Source organism: Epinephelus fuscoguttatus, linkage group LG23 (genome assembly GCF_011397635.1).
Source record: "Epinephelus fuscoguttatus linkage group LG23, E.fuscoguttatus.final_Chr_v1".
Taxonomy (NCBI): domain Eukaryota; kingdom Metazoa; phylum Chordata; class Actinopteri; order Perciformes; family Serranidae; genus Epinephelus; species Epinephelus fuscoguttatus.
In genome coordinates this window covers 10,077,186-10,091,132 of record NC_064774.1, presented here as the reverse complement: position 1 = coordinate 10,091,132, position 13,947 = coordinate 10,077,186, and the positions used below count along the sequence as shown (strand labels likewise).

Sequence of the window (13,947 nt, the reverse complement as noted above, 5' to 3'; positions counted from 1 at the left end):
TCGACAACACTGAATGCTTCTTCAAGCGCCTCCATCATCAAAAAAACACGGAAACAGGACGTGACGAAATATTTACATACATTTTTACAGAGAATAGCGTTCGCACAGGATATTACCCATGGTATTTTCTCCGGACCATTTTACAGAAGGTAAAAGGCGCCGTAATTTTTACTGACATTATCCGTAATGATTACAGACATGGTGCATTCAAACGAGACTAAAATCCCTGGTAATAACTACTTAACCCCACATCTCCACGTTAAACTAATCCCATCCGAATAGGGCTTTAACAGGAAGCAAAACACTGGCCACCTGGTTGAAAGTCTGATTGCTGGACCCTACACGCCTTTTTGCTCACTTAAGTTATGTTGTTGTCCGGGTGCGTATCCCCCTGATGTCGCCGGGCGCCGTTAGACAATAACAGTGCTGACGTGGAAAGACGGCTTTATTCCTTGGTCTCTGACACCGGAAGTCGCCGACCAAGCCCAGCTATTCAAATGATTTCGGAATGAGACCTGGTTGGAAACACCTAATTTTAGATATTATGACGCACTATAACACGTTAATATGAACAGGTTTTGCATATGTGCAAATATTGCAATGCCAAGCTTTTCAAGACATTGGTGGAGGTAGGCTGTGTTTGCGTGGTCCACCAGCCATTCCTGTTTTCTAGAAACATCACATTAGGGCACGTTAATCGGAAAAGTGAAAATCTTGACCTGCTGGTGGCGCTAGAGGGTAAAGTCGGGATCATCAGTGTCATTAGGATTCATCCTCTGGGGACATCGAATGCCTGTGCAAAAGTTTGCGCCAATCCACGTGGTAGATGTCAAGATATTTCATAGCGTAATGAAAACTTTGACCTGCAAGTGGTGCTACGAGAAAGAGTCAGGGGATCTTGGACGCCATTACGATTCATCCTCCAGGGAGCATGAATTTCTGTGCAAAATTTTGTACCAGAGAATTTGGACCAAAGTGTTGGATCAACCAACGTTGCCAAACACAGTGCAGTGAATAGGTCATTATACAGACGTGTAACAGAGGTACTGTGTCCATCAGCACCTGCAGAAACATACAGTCCCCATATATTCCATGACCTTACCTGTTAAACATCAACAACACAGAGCTGGAACATAACACACACACTGTACTCTCGACTGTACACACGTTACTGTTGGCTACGGCTCAATGTCATTAATGTTTCCCTGTCAAACAGCCGTCTGTCCTCTCAATATCACATTCATTCACCTTTTTCTCTTTCTTCTCCTTCCTTCCATAACACTCCCTCCTCCTCCTCCTCTCTCCCCGCCTCTCCTCTCCTTCTCCCTCCTTCCTCCTGCCTCTCCTGTCGCTTCCTAACCTCGGAGGACAGCAGGATGGAGGACAGGGTGTGGACTGTGTGCCTCCTTGTCATTTTGACGCTGGGATGGACCGACGCTCAGAATCAGAACTTCACCAGGTAGGCCGACAGATTTCAGATATCGTGTGTCAGCTCTTTGAGTCTATCAATGTCCCTCTTGTGCATCCCGTCTTCTCGCCTGCGTGTGCACATGTGGCACGCCGTTTACCAGCCCACATCTGTCTAGATTAACAACTGTGTTTTTTCCTCTCTTGGTTGCAGTATTATGGCTACAGGGAAATAGAAGGGTTCAGTGTTAGGGAAGATGTGGTCGGCGTCCCGTAAACACACAAAATGACAGCATGTTGTAATTGATGCAGTGATTTAACCGGGCAGCTGTACAGCAGTTTGCCCTCACGTCTGATGTTTGGGTCAAAGCTGGAGATAAATCATGAATTTTATTTTCTAAATCAACAGTTTTGATTTTAAAAAAAAGGAGCTTGTTGAACCTGATGCATGCACTGCTGCAGCTACGTCCACACACACACACATACAGGGTGTAAATTGAACACGAGGGACAAACAAATGCCTGTGGGTTGTTCAGCTCCAGAGGGTCAGAAGGGAGGGACTCCACTGCCACTGAGTTGTTTTTTTTTGTTGTCCAAAAGTGGCCTTGTAATACCGCAGCAGACACACAACATGAAAAGAGCATGACCGGAAAGAAAAATGGACTAAAAGTGGGTTTATGATTGCAAAAACAGTCCTCAGAGTGTAAAAGATGATTTATTTTGGCCTTTTTTCTCCACAAAATGAGCACAAAAACAAAAATGGAGCCACATTTGATGACAAAATGTTGATTTTAAAAGGAGGAAATGAACTGACAGAGCAGACAACGTCTAAATTAACGAGTCTGCTGTGAAATTTAAAGTGGAGGCTTGCCCCTGCTTTGATCTGTGTGTATCTGAGTGTGTGTCACCAAACTCCATGTGTGAGCGGGCGGTTTAAAGTGCCCGTCTGCTAAAATTAAATACTACTGACAACTTTCTTGTGGTGTGTGGAGAAAGCTCGCAGCACGTACACTGTATATTGACACTCTTCCTGGCTCGGTCGGAGCAGCTTTTCAAGAAAAAAACAGTGGAGTTTGTTGGGAACCTCCCCAGACTCGGTGAACAGAGACAGACTGTGCCACTGTGGTTTTCAGCGTGTATGTAAACCTGTGTGTGTGTGTGTGTGTGTGTGTGTGTCTGTGTGTGTGTGTGTATGTGTGTGTGTGTGCCTCGAAACTCTCAGTAAAGCTGTGTTTTCCTCCAGTGCAGCACGTCAAGTTAAACGCAGTTGACGGTGGTTTTGTGATTCTCTTTCTAGGCCCAACTTCCAGTGTGGAGGCCACCTGGTCACAGATTCGGGCATCGTGGCCAGTGAAGGATTCCCCAGTCCCTACAAACCCAACAGTAAATGCACCTGGTACATCACTGTGAGTCACTTTAAAAATCACTGCACCATATCTCGAGTGAGGGTAGAATGGAGCGTGAGATGAATCGGTCGTTTGTTGCCGGACCGTTGTGGTGAAGAAGGAGCTGAGCCGGAAGGCGAAGCTCTCAATTTCCTGGCCCATCTACATCCCAACCCTCACCTATGGGCATGAGCTCTGGGTAGTGACCAAAAGAATGAGATCGCGGATACAAGCAGCTGAAATGAGTTTCCTCCGTGGGGTGGCTGGGCTCAGCCTTACTGTACGTTCACACCAAAAGCGACCAGAGCTTCCAAAGCGGCAGAAGTCATTCATTTTCAATGAGAGCCGCACATCTTGGGCGACCAAAGCGACCAGAGTGGGTCTGGAGGGGAGTTAAAACTCATTTAACTTTATGGTAATGAGCTCTGACGCAGTTCGGTGGCAACCAGTCGGAATGCTGATGTGCTTCGATGAAGCGGGTCCCAGAGAACAAGCCGTGTAACTTTGGTTCCTACAGTGCAGTTGTTCTGACAGTGGATATCGAGAAGTTTATTACTTGCGTTCGCACCCACTCAGTCTTTTATAATGTGTCGCTGTTCGGTTACAGAGACCATAATAAAAAGAATGAGGCTTGGGACCGTGTCGTGGAGGTGGTTGGTTGGTCTGGTGAGTTTTAAAGTGTGTAATGTTCGTAACAGAGGAGAGAATTGCAGGCTAATGTTGCGACATAGCATGCAAGTCTTCCTCGTTTGGTTTGAATGGGATGACATACGTTTTCTGTTTTCATTGACCAAACATAACTTTCTGTAGGCCAACTATGAGCTTTCTGACTGGACAACAGCAAGCAGCAACTACGCTGCTGTCAAGCCAGTAGTCCGCTTTGAGGCTCCTTTAAATTGACAAGCACGATCGAACGTTCAACGATTCACGTGATGAGCAACTAGAGCGACCAAAGCTGCCACAAATATTTTTGACAGTCGTGCTTCTTGGGCGTCCGCGAGAGACTCTGCCTCTTTGGGAGCTTCTGGTTTGAACGTACAGTTAGAGATAAGGTGAGGAGCTTGAACATCCGAAGGGAGCTCAGAGTAGAGCCGCTGCTCCTTCGTGTCGATAGGGTCAGTTGAGGTGGTTCGGGCATCTGATCAGGATGCCTCCTTGGCGCCTCCTGCTGGAGGTGGTTCAGGCACGTCCCACTGGTAGGAGGCCCCGGGGCAGACCCAGAACACACTGGAGGGATTACATATCTCATCTGGCCTGGGAACGCCTTGGGGTCCCCCAGGAGGAGCTGGAAAGTGTTGCTGGGGAGAGGGACGTCTGGGGTGCTTTGCTTGACAGCAACCCCCGCAACCTGGCCCCCAGATAAGTGGATGAAAATGGATGGATGGATGCACCATTACACTGAACCCAAACCCAACATGTCCCAGTGTGGCTGCTATGGGAGCGTATCCATGTATCTAGGGTCCTGTGTTACCCAGTTATACAGTGGCATTTTATTTCAGTCTTATACAGTTTCCAAAAATATCAAAAAAGGAAAAGGGCCTGAAGCAAAGGTTTGGGCACCCTGCATGGTCAGGGCTTTGTAGCGCCCCCTTTGGCAAGTATCACAGCTTCTAAACACTTTTTGTATCCAGCTATTTCACCCATTCTTCCTGCGAAAAGCTTCTAGCTCTGAGAGATTCTTGGGCCCTCTGTATGCGCTGCTCTTTGAGGTCTATCCACAGATGTTTAATGATATTTAGGTCGGGGGACTGTGACTCATTTTCATTCACAATGTGAGTGAAAAGGCACTGACGCTCTGCACAGCCATGGTGAACCTGCACAGGTGATCACTGTTGGCTGATTAGACCTGCTCTCAGGACTGTGTGTGGGTGCACAGGCAGCACCTGTGTCACCTTTATCAGTGGATAGAGTTAGTTTTCTAACTAATTACAAGTCTGGGTACCTTCAAGGTAATTATGGGATAGTAGCTAGTAAAATAATGTAGCACAAGAGGAGAACGGTCATGAAGTCAGCAGTTTGGTCACACCAGACCTTCCAGTGATTAACAGCTTGCTAGACTTTGTGGGCAGTGTTCAGTTCCAGTTTTAATTCTCAGGGTTTCTTCCATTTATTCCAAATGTTGAACACACAGAAAGGTGGGAAGTGACTTAAAAGTTGATTTATGTTCAGTTCTTCTTGACTTAAAAAATAAAAGTGTTCCCCTTGAGTAGCTTAGAATAGCTCGACAAAGAAACAAGGCGTGACACGTGCAGCCTCACAGCACGCTGCTAGCATCTCTGCTGCTGCAGCCCAGTGACTGGCGTTTATCATCTCAGGCTGAACTGGAACACACCGTCTGCTCAGGTTAACAGGGGGAGCTTAACTCATACAAAGCTCTCAAAGAGGACAGAATAACAACAAAAATAAATAAATAAAAATTCCTTTGTTGACTGCTGACAATCACACTATCTTTGGGCACACACACACATTCAGGGTACAAACAGAAACAGAAACTAATAAACTGTAGAGCATTTACACAGCCGTTCTTCTCCCACAATTTTGTAGTGCCCAGTCACTCCGCGCAGAGGATCTAATCATACACACCTGTTTCATTAATGATACACACCTGTTTTCACTTTAACTAATTGAGCTGATGATGTGCACCAACATCACAAGCAGGACGACAACTACATCTGTCCTCTTTAACCATTTTTACAGGTCATAATTTAAACAAGCTTGTATTTAGTTATATATGGAGGAAAAAATGGCTCAAGTATTGATAAATAAATTCATATGAAATAAATGAATTAATACAGAAATCAATATATATAAAAAATTAAATACAGGAATAAATAAATAATTAGGAAATAATTAAACAAAAGAATTAATAAATGCAGAAATAAATGCGTAAATAAATAATATCTAAATAAATGTTGAAATAAATCTAAAAATATTTGAATAAATGAATGAATGAAATAAATAAATATGAAAAAACTGAATAAATAAATAAATAAAAGAATAAATAACTAAATAAATGTTAAAATAAATGTGGAAATGATTAATTAAAAAAATGAATCCAAAAATTAAATACAGAATTAAATCATAAATAAATAAAAGAATAAATTACTTCATAAATATGTAAATAAAAATATAAATCCATAGAAAATGACCATAGATAATTAAACAGGAACTAAATAAAAACATATCTTAAATATGTTTCTACATTTTTGAACAGCTACTTTTATTTTTGTATTTCTGTGTTAACGCGGTGGAAGGTCCTAACCTCTGCAATAAGTTATTTATTTATGCATTTATTTTTTTAAATATATTTCTTTCAGACATTATTTATTCTTTCATTTATTTACAACTGTATTTATTTATTTCCGTATTTTTCTATAGTAATATAACACATAAATTAACAGATTATTTCAAACACTGGACTTTAAATTCATTAGTTAAAATACGCATACACAAAATCAGATGGACATACCTGGTATCTTTGGAAACCTTGAAATATTCCTTTTAATTTAAGATTAAGTTTGGATGCTTTGCAAGCGTAAAAAATCTACAAAACAACCCACTTCTAATGCTTCATATGCAGAATAGGAGGGAACATCAAGGTTTATTTGATGGAAAACATAAAACATCTTCCTTTGCCTCCCCCAGGTCCCAGAGGGTCACGTGGTCATGCTATCTTTCCGCCTCTTCGACATGGAGGCCGACCCCACCTGTCGCTACGACTACCTGGACGTCTACAACGGTCACTCCCGCCTGGTGCAGAAGCTGGGTCGTTTCTGTGGGACGTTCCGGCCCGGCGCCCTCATCGCCACCTCCAACACCATGATGTTAGAGATGGTGTCAGACGAGGCCACAGGGGGAAGAGGCTTTCTCGCCGCCTTCAGCGCTGGGAAGCCACATGTGGAAGGTGTGGACGTGTAATCCCACGCCAGATCCAAAACAGTCACATGAGTGCAGCAGACATGTTCAGAACGGTAAAACATGCGTCTCTTATTTGAAAAAGGCTGAAGAAGTGTGTTAGCATTTCCTTTGTTTTATCCCACAGAGAACCAGTTCTGCGGAGGACGTCTGACCAAGTCTCAGGGCTCTGTCAAGACGCCCAACTGGCCCAACTCTAATTACCCAGCAGGCATCAGCTGCTCCTGGCACATCTCCGTAGAAACAGGCAACGTAAGCCAGTCATATCATGTACCTTAAACATCGCCTGTTAAAGACACAGAGTGACAATTTTAATATAAATGTAATGAAGTTGATTATCCAGTAGGAAGAGTCAAATCTTCAGTGGACTTGTGTGTTTAAGCTGGACTGAATCTGAGGAGAAGATTTGCCTAATTATCCATGGGCGCAACCCACGCACTCAGCTCTGCTGCTCATCCCACAAATGCATGTTCCTTACAAATGTGGCACCATTTAAAAGGGAAATAAACAGGCTTTCCAACGGTAGAAGATTTATTGCCAAGAAGCATTGTTACAACAAAGAAATAATCTACCAAACACAAGCGGAACGTGCGCGGAACGGACTCCGCGGAGGTCCGCGCGGACTCAAAGCGGACGTCCGCAAGCCCTGTGCACGCAAAGCTCAGATTTTACGACCGCGCGGACTCCGCTCTGCACACCAGTGACTGCTCGGCAGGTATTTTTCACATCGCGGGGATTTTTCACGGACATTTTTACAGGAAACTACAACGCGGAAGTGCGCTCGACTATGAAAGCCTGAATTACTGCGGACATTCCTCGCGGAGTCCGCTCCGCTTATAGTACGCCCGAGTATGTTCGAGCCTTAAGTGCGGTTCGTTTGGGCAGGTGTGAACACAGCAATCACACTCAGGTGTGCACCAAAACAACCGGACCGAGGCTTTCTTGAAGAGGTGTTCTCGGTCCGGTTACAAATGAACTCTGGTGCGGTTCGTTTGTGGTGAGAAGGTGTCCCGACCTGGATGTGAACCAACTGCAGTCACATGACACATTGTTTGTGTTAAACATGAGCATGTTACAGTCCTGGAGGATTATTAATGTGCACCTCCTCCTGTGCTGCCTTAATATGCACCTTCAGCACATCCAATGCATCAAAACATTGTTTTCTAGTTGGAGCCGCGCCTCGTTTTCAAACTGTATGGTTTGACTAAAATGAACAATGACAGCAATATAGTCCACGATGAGCAGCGCTAAAATCAACCTGCGTAGTTGTCCCTCCATTGTGACATTAGAAAGTGTCACATTTATCTTGCAAGTGTGCTCTTCTTCAACGTTTGCTTTACTTCCTGGATTTTTCCCACATGGAAATTCTGACCAATCAAGAGCAGCTTTCTCACACAAGGCATTTGATCTGGACCTCTTGTAAATACTGCCGTGAGAACATGAACCAACTCTAGGCAATTATACAACTTTGTGACGAACTCAGTCCCTGATTCAGACCAAAGCAAAACAACTCTAGGTCTGAGAGCACCCTTAACCTTCTTCTCTGATACCCTTCATTTTGCTTTTGCTTTACGGGATTGGTTCCTTAGGTAAAAAATGCCTCTAAAATGTATTTCAGAGTAAGGATGAGGAGGAGCTGGGTGTGTTGATCCAGGCTGGTTGATGCTGGACGAGGAGGAGAAATAAAAAGAGGAGTGAAGGGGCCCGTCCAGCCTCAGGTCCTGATGTAGTGTACATGTGTGTGTGTGATGGCGTCCTCCTGACGAAGTTCAAATGAAAGAGTTCATTTAGTGCCTGGAGGTGTGTTTCATGTGTGCCAAGAGATTGAACGTAAGGAAAGAGGGAAGGAAGCGAGAGCGAGGGAGAGAGTAAATGCCCTTCTGTATTTCACAAGCCTGGCCCTCCTCCTCCTCTTCCTCCTCCACCGACTGTATGTCCGCACTGTGCTGGACTCATGAAGACTATAAACATGTAGCGGCTCACATCATTCACTCCCCGTCGTGAGTCTGTGTTTCATGTTTCTTCCCCAGGTGATTGAGGTGAAGTTTGAGAAGCTGGACCTGGAGCCTGACACGTACTGTCGCTACGACTATGTGGCGCTGTTTAACGGGGGAGAGAGGGACAACTCGCGGCGGATCGGGAAGTTCTGCGGAGACAGGCCGCCAGGGTAAGACTACTGATCCGAAATGTTTCTGCATTCTCACATATCTATTTCCCCTTTACTGATCCTCCGTCTGCCCCTCCCTACATCTCTCTCTACGTAGAACAATAGTGACAAACGGGAACGAGCTCCTCGTCCAGTTCGTCTCCGACCTCAGCATTACCTCAGATGGCTTCATGGCCCACTACGCAAGTGTGCCTCGCGGGTCTCGGAGGCCCACCGCCGGGGGAGACTTCATCTACGGACCTCAGACGACCACAGCGCCACAAAAACCAGCCGTGAAGCCGATCAAACCCACCAAACCACCTCCCAAACCTAAGCCTGCCCCCAAGCCTAAACCCACCCCAAAACCAGCCAAGAAACCACTGGTGAAGAAACCGCCGCCACGCAAACCTGCCGCCAAGCCCACACCTAAACCCAAGCCAGCTAAACCCACACCTAAACCCAAGCCAGCTAAACCCACACCTAAAGCACCTGTGAAAAAACCCACACCTAAACCTGGACTTAGACCTACACCCAAACCTAAGATCATTAAGCCGACGCTCAAACCGAGCATCAAAACTAAACCCACACGTAAGCCTGCACTGAAGACCAAGCCCACCTTAAAACCTGCCGTCAAACCAGTAAAGCCAACCCCAAAGAGCAGAGCCAAACCTACACCCAAACCCAAGATTAAACCCAAAGTGACGCCGAAACCTGGAGTTAGCAAGACGGTGACGAAGAAGCCTCTGGTGACCAAGAAACGTGAGTGACAATAATCAACAATCTGCACTTTGCTTTCATGTGTGTGTATGGGCACAGTGCTAATGTATGAGCATTTCATGGTATGGTAACCATCTCAGAAAAATCAATTTCACAGTGTAACAGTATTACACAATTTGTTCTTGATAATAAGTTAGTAAGTTAGTTAGAATGACCCTTAAAGAAATGAAACAAAAAGTTTTCTTGCTTAAATGAAAGTGTGGTAATGTGTACAAAGTCTGACAGGCCAGAGATGCACACGTGCAGCTGAGATTTTCTCTGTAATCCCTGACAAGGTGTTCATTAACAGAAATTAATGGACGACCGGGAGGCCAGAATCACCTCAGTGAGACACAAAACAACCAACTCAACAAAAAGACAATAACACCACAAAGATACGTAAAGGAACTGCAAAGACACACAAAACGACCACAAGGAGACAAAATGACTACAGACAGACATAAAATCACCCAAAAAAATACATAAAATTACCGCAGTAATACACAAAATGACCACAAAGAGACCAGAAAATACATTGAATTACCTCAATAAGACACGAAATGACCTCAAGGAGACATAAAATGAGACATAAAACTACCAAACAATACATTAAGTTACCTCAATAGGATACAAAATTAGCTCAAAAAGACACAAAACGACCAAGAGGAGACACAAAATGACTTCAAAGAGACATAAAACTACCAAACAATACATAAGTTACCTCAATTGGACACAAACGACCACAAGGAGACACAAAATGACCCAAACAAATACATAAAATTACCCCAGTAAGACTCAAAATGACTACAAAGTGACATAAAACTACCAAAAAATACATTAAATTACCTCAATAGGACACAAAACGACCAGAAAATACATTAAAATACCTTAATAAGACACAAATTGACCTTGCAAAGACACAAGTCAACCACAAGGAGACACAAAATAACTACAAAGTGACATAAAACTACCAAAAAATACATAAAATTACCTCAGTAAGACAAAATGACCACAGGGAGACACACAATGACTACAAAGAGACAAAACTACAAAAAATGCATTAAATTACCTCAATAGGACACAAAACAATCACAGGGAGACACAAAATGACAACAAAAAGACAAAAACACCGTTAAGAGAAGCAAGGGAACTGCCAAGAGACACAAAATGACTACAAAGAGACATGAAACAACCAAAACAATACATTAAATTACCTTTAAAAAAGCACAAAACAACCACAAGGAAACACAAAACCACAATAAAACCTGTGTGTCTTGCTCCTGTGTAGCAGAGATGATGGGGCCCTTTGCATATATGTGCCCAGGGGCCCATTGTCTCATAACGCCCATGGCCAGATTCAGAAGCTGCTGCCACAGGGGACATTAATTCCTGATCACAGACACCTTGAAAGGCAACATCCTGCTGATACAATTTTTACATGACAAAGAAAAAAAAACTGAGAATATTAATTTTTATTTTCATGCATTTTGAAATCAAAGTTTCAGGGCGCCCAGTAGCTTTGTATTTAGGACAGACGCCCCATGTACACGGACACTGCCCACGGCACTCTGCTGCATGTCCTTTCTCTCTCCGCCTTTCATGCTTACAACTGTCCTGTCATTAACGACAAAATAGCCCTAAAAATAATCTAAAAAAAAAAAAAAAAAGTATTCTTCCTTTAAGGTTCTCATGCAATGGAAACATCATTCTCTACTCCAGTAAATAGGACAGACCTTAAATATGACTAAGCATGCTCAGCTCATTGAACCTTTTGACCCAACTATGAGCCAGAAAGCTAACGTTAGCCTAACAAGGTTCAAAGTCGAGAGCACAGTGACGTTAAATATAACTAGTAGTTAAGTAAAAACCACAAAGAGACAAATAACTACCAAAGAAATACATTAAATGACCTCAGTAAGCCACAAAATTGCCTAAAAGCCAGACCAGCTAGTGCACACCTGTATCAGGAGCAGAGAAGGTTCTTATCATGTGTTTGTCGCCGTGTGTTTCCCTCAGCTTTACCACTGAACCCAGTGTGCACACAACCCTGTAAGAGGACAGGAACCCTCCAGTCCAGCTTCTGCCCTCATGACTTCGGTGAGCCAGTCAGCTGCTCCTCTCCTCCTCACGAAATCTCTCTGTCCCAACAACTAAAATACTCAGAAATAACCTCTTATATTCCTCTGTCTTCCAGTGATAACAGGTAAGATCACATCTTTGACCCCTGGTGAGAGGGGCTCAGTGTCAGTCGAGGTGTTCCTGATCAAGGCCTATAAGCCAGGACGCCTGAACATCGCCAGATCAGGGCCCATCATGTCGGCCACACTGATCTCCACCTGCAAGAGATGCCCTGGGCTAATTAAAGGTACAGTACATCTATGTGGATTTACAACCTTTTATTTGTCTCCGCCCATTGCATAAACTTGTAGAACAAAGCTGTATCTGACATATTCGGACATGTCTTTCTCTCGTCCAGGACGCAACTACGTGTTGATGGGAAAAGTCGACGCACTGGGCAATGGCCATCTCAGCCCCTCCAGCTTCACCCTCCTCTACAAGCCCATCCACGCCAAAGCACTGGCCAGCCTGGCGGGCAAACCGTGCTGACATCACAGCCCAGCCCACCAATCAGATGGACAGTCCTCTGACTCTCTCTCTGATCACATGTAACTTTACATAAGAGTGAAAATATTATGAGTAATATCCAAACCTGATTTTTATACAATGCTGCCGTGAAAAATGATTTTTAAAAAACATACAACATTATAAAGTGTTATATTTTGTATTTTGTATGTAAGTTATGATATGTCTGTGATTAATGGTGCACATCAATAAACCATCTGGTGCTTAACATGATCTAATATCTCAATTCTACTGTTCACAGTGAAATATGACGTGAAACACTTTAAGGTAAAATTTTTATTAGGCACAAACATCAAAACATAGATAAATATTTTAATGCCCAAAGAAGGCATTATGTTTCGGGTTGTCCTGCCATCCCATTCTCATGAACATGGTATCTCAAGAACACCTTAAGAGAATTTCTCCAACTTTGGCACAAACATCAACTTGGATTAAAGGATGAGCTGATTAGACTGTGGTGGTCATAGTCAAAGGTTGCTGCGATGATTCTTGTGATCGTAATATCTCAAGAACACTTCAGGGTCATTTTTTTCAGATTTGGCACAAACGTCTACTTGAACTCAATGATGAACTGATTCGATTTTGGTGGTCAAAGGTCAAGGTCACTATAACCTTGTCATTTGCATTCTTGTTAACGTGATATCTCAAGAAAACCTTACGGGAATTCCTTCAACTTTGGCACAAATGTCTGCTTAGGCTCAAGAATAAACTGATTAGATTTTGGTGGTCATAGGTCACTGTGACCTCGTCCCCAGCATTCTCGTTAGCGGGATATCTTAAGAACATGGTAAGGGTATTTCTTCAACTTTGGCACAAACATCCACTTGGACTCAAGGATGAACTGATTATATTTTGGTGGTTGTAGTTTAAAGGTCAAGGTCACCGTGACCTCCTTTTGTCTCATTCTCATGAAAGTGATATGTCAAGAACACTTCAGGGAAACATTTTCAATTTTACACAACTGTCAATGGTCAAGGTCACTGTGACCTCCTTCTGTCACATTGTTGTTAATGTGATAGCTAAAGAACATAGTAAGGGATTTTTTTCAACACAAACATGAATGAACTCATAAGATTTTGGTCATTGTAGGTCAAAGGTCAAGGTCACTGTGACCTTCTGTCTTATTTTTGTGAATGGTATATTTCAAGAACTCTCTGGGTTGTTTTTCAAATTTGGCACATTTGTTCACTTGGACTCAAGAATTAACTGATTAGAATGTAGTGGTCAAAGGTCAAGGTCACTGTGATCTTCTGTCTCATTCTTGTGATCGTGATATCTCAAGAACTCTCTGGGTTCTTTTTCAAGTTTGGTACCGATGTGACTAACACCTTAAGGAAATTTCTTCAACTTTGGCACAAACATCCACTTGGACTTAGGGATAAGATTAGGGGGTCAAAGGTCACTGTGACCGTTCACCCATCTCATTCTTGTGAATGTCATATCTCAAAAAGGCTGTGGAAGAATTTTCTTAAATTTGGCACAAATGTCTACTTGGACTCAAGAATGAACCAATTAGATTTTAGGGGTCAAAGGTCAAGGTCACTGTGACCTCATTAATCATGTTTTTGCCCATAAGTCAAGAATTCTTGTGCTAATTATGACAAAACATTTGTAAAAACTATTGTATTCTGTATGTAAATTATAATATTTTACAGAACAATAAACCATATGGTGCATTAAGGTGATGTAAGACTC

General features: G+C 43.2%; 1 protein-coding gene across 3 annotated transcripts; it reads left to right on the top strand.

Annotated features, from left to right (window-relative positions):
- On the top strand, positions 1 to 13,932 carry pcolceb (procollagen C-endopeptidase enhancer b). 3 transcript variants are annotated; one of them, XM_049568452.1, is made up of 10 exons: positions 1 to 149; positions 1,373 to 1,459; positions 2,705 to 2,813; positions 6,438 to 6,696; positions 6,835 to 6,959; positions 8,738 to 8,874; positions 8,972 to 9,612; positions 11,626 to 11,706; positions 11,804 to 11,974; positions 12,086 to 13,932. In XM_049568452.1, the coding sequence occupies exons 2-10, from the start codon at positions 1,377 to 1,379 to the stop codon at positions 12,214 to 12,216; spliced, it is 1,737 nt and encodes a 578-aa protein (XP_049424409.1). In that variant the 5' UTR covers positions 1 to 149; positions 1,373 to 1,376; the 3' UTR covers positions 12,217 to 13,932. The 3 variants fall into 3 exon arrangements, with proteins under 3 accessions (XP_049424409.1, XP_049424408.1, XP_049424411.1); XM_049568451.1 differs by lacking the exon at positions 1 to 149 and adding an exon at positions 512 to 629; XM_049568454.1 differs by lacking the exons at positions 1 to 149; positions 1,373 to 1,459; positions 2,705 to 2,813 and adding an exon at positions 4,646 to 4,741.
- Positions 13,933 to 13,947: the final 15 nt, after the last annotated feature.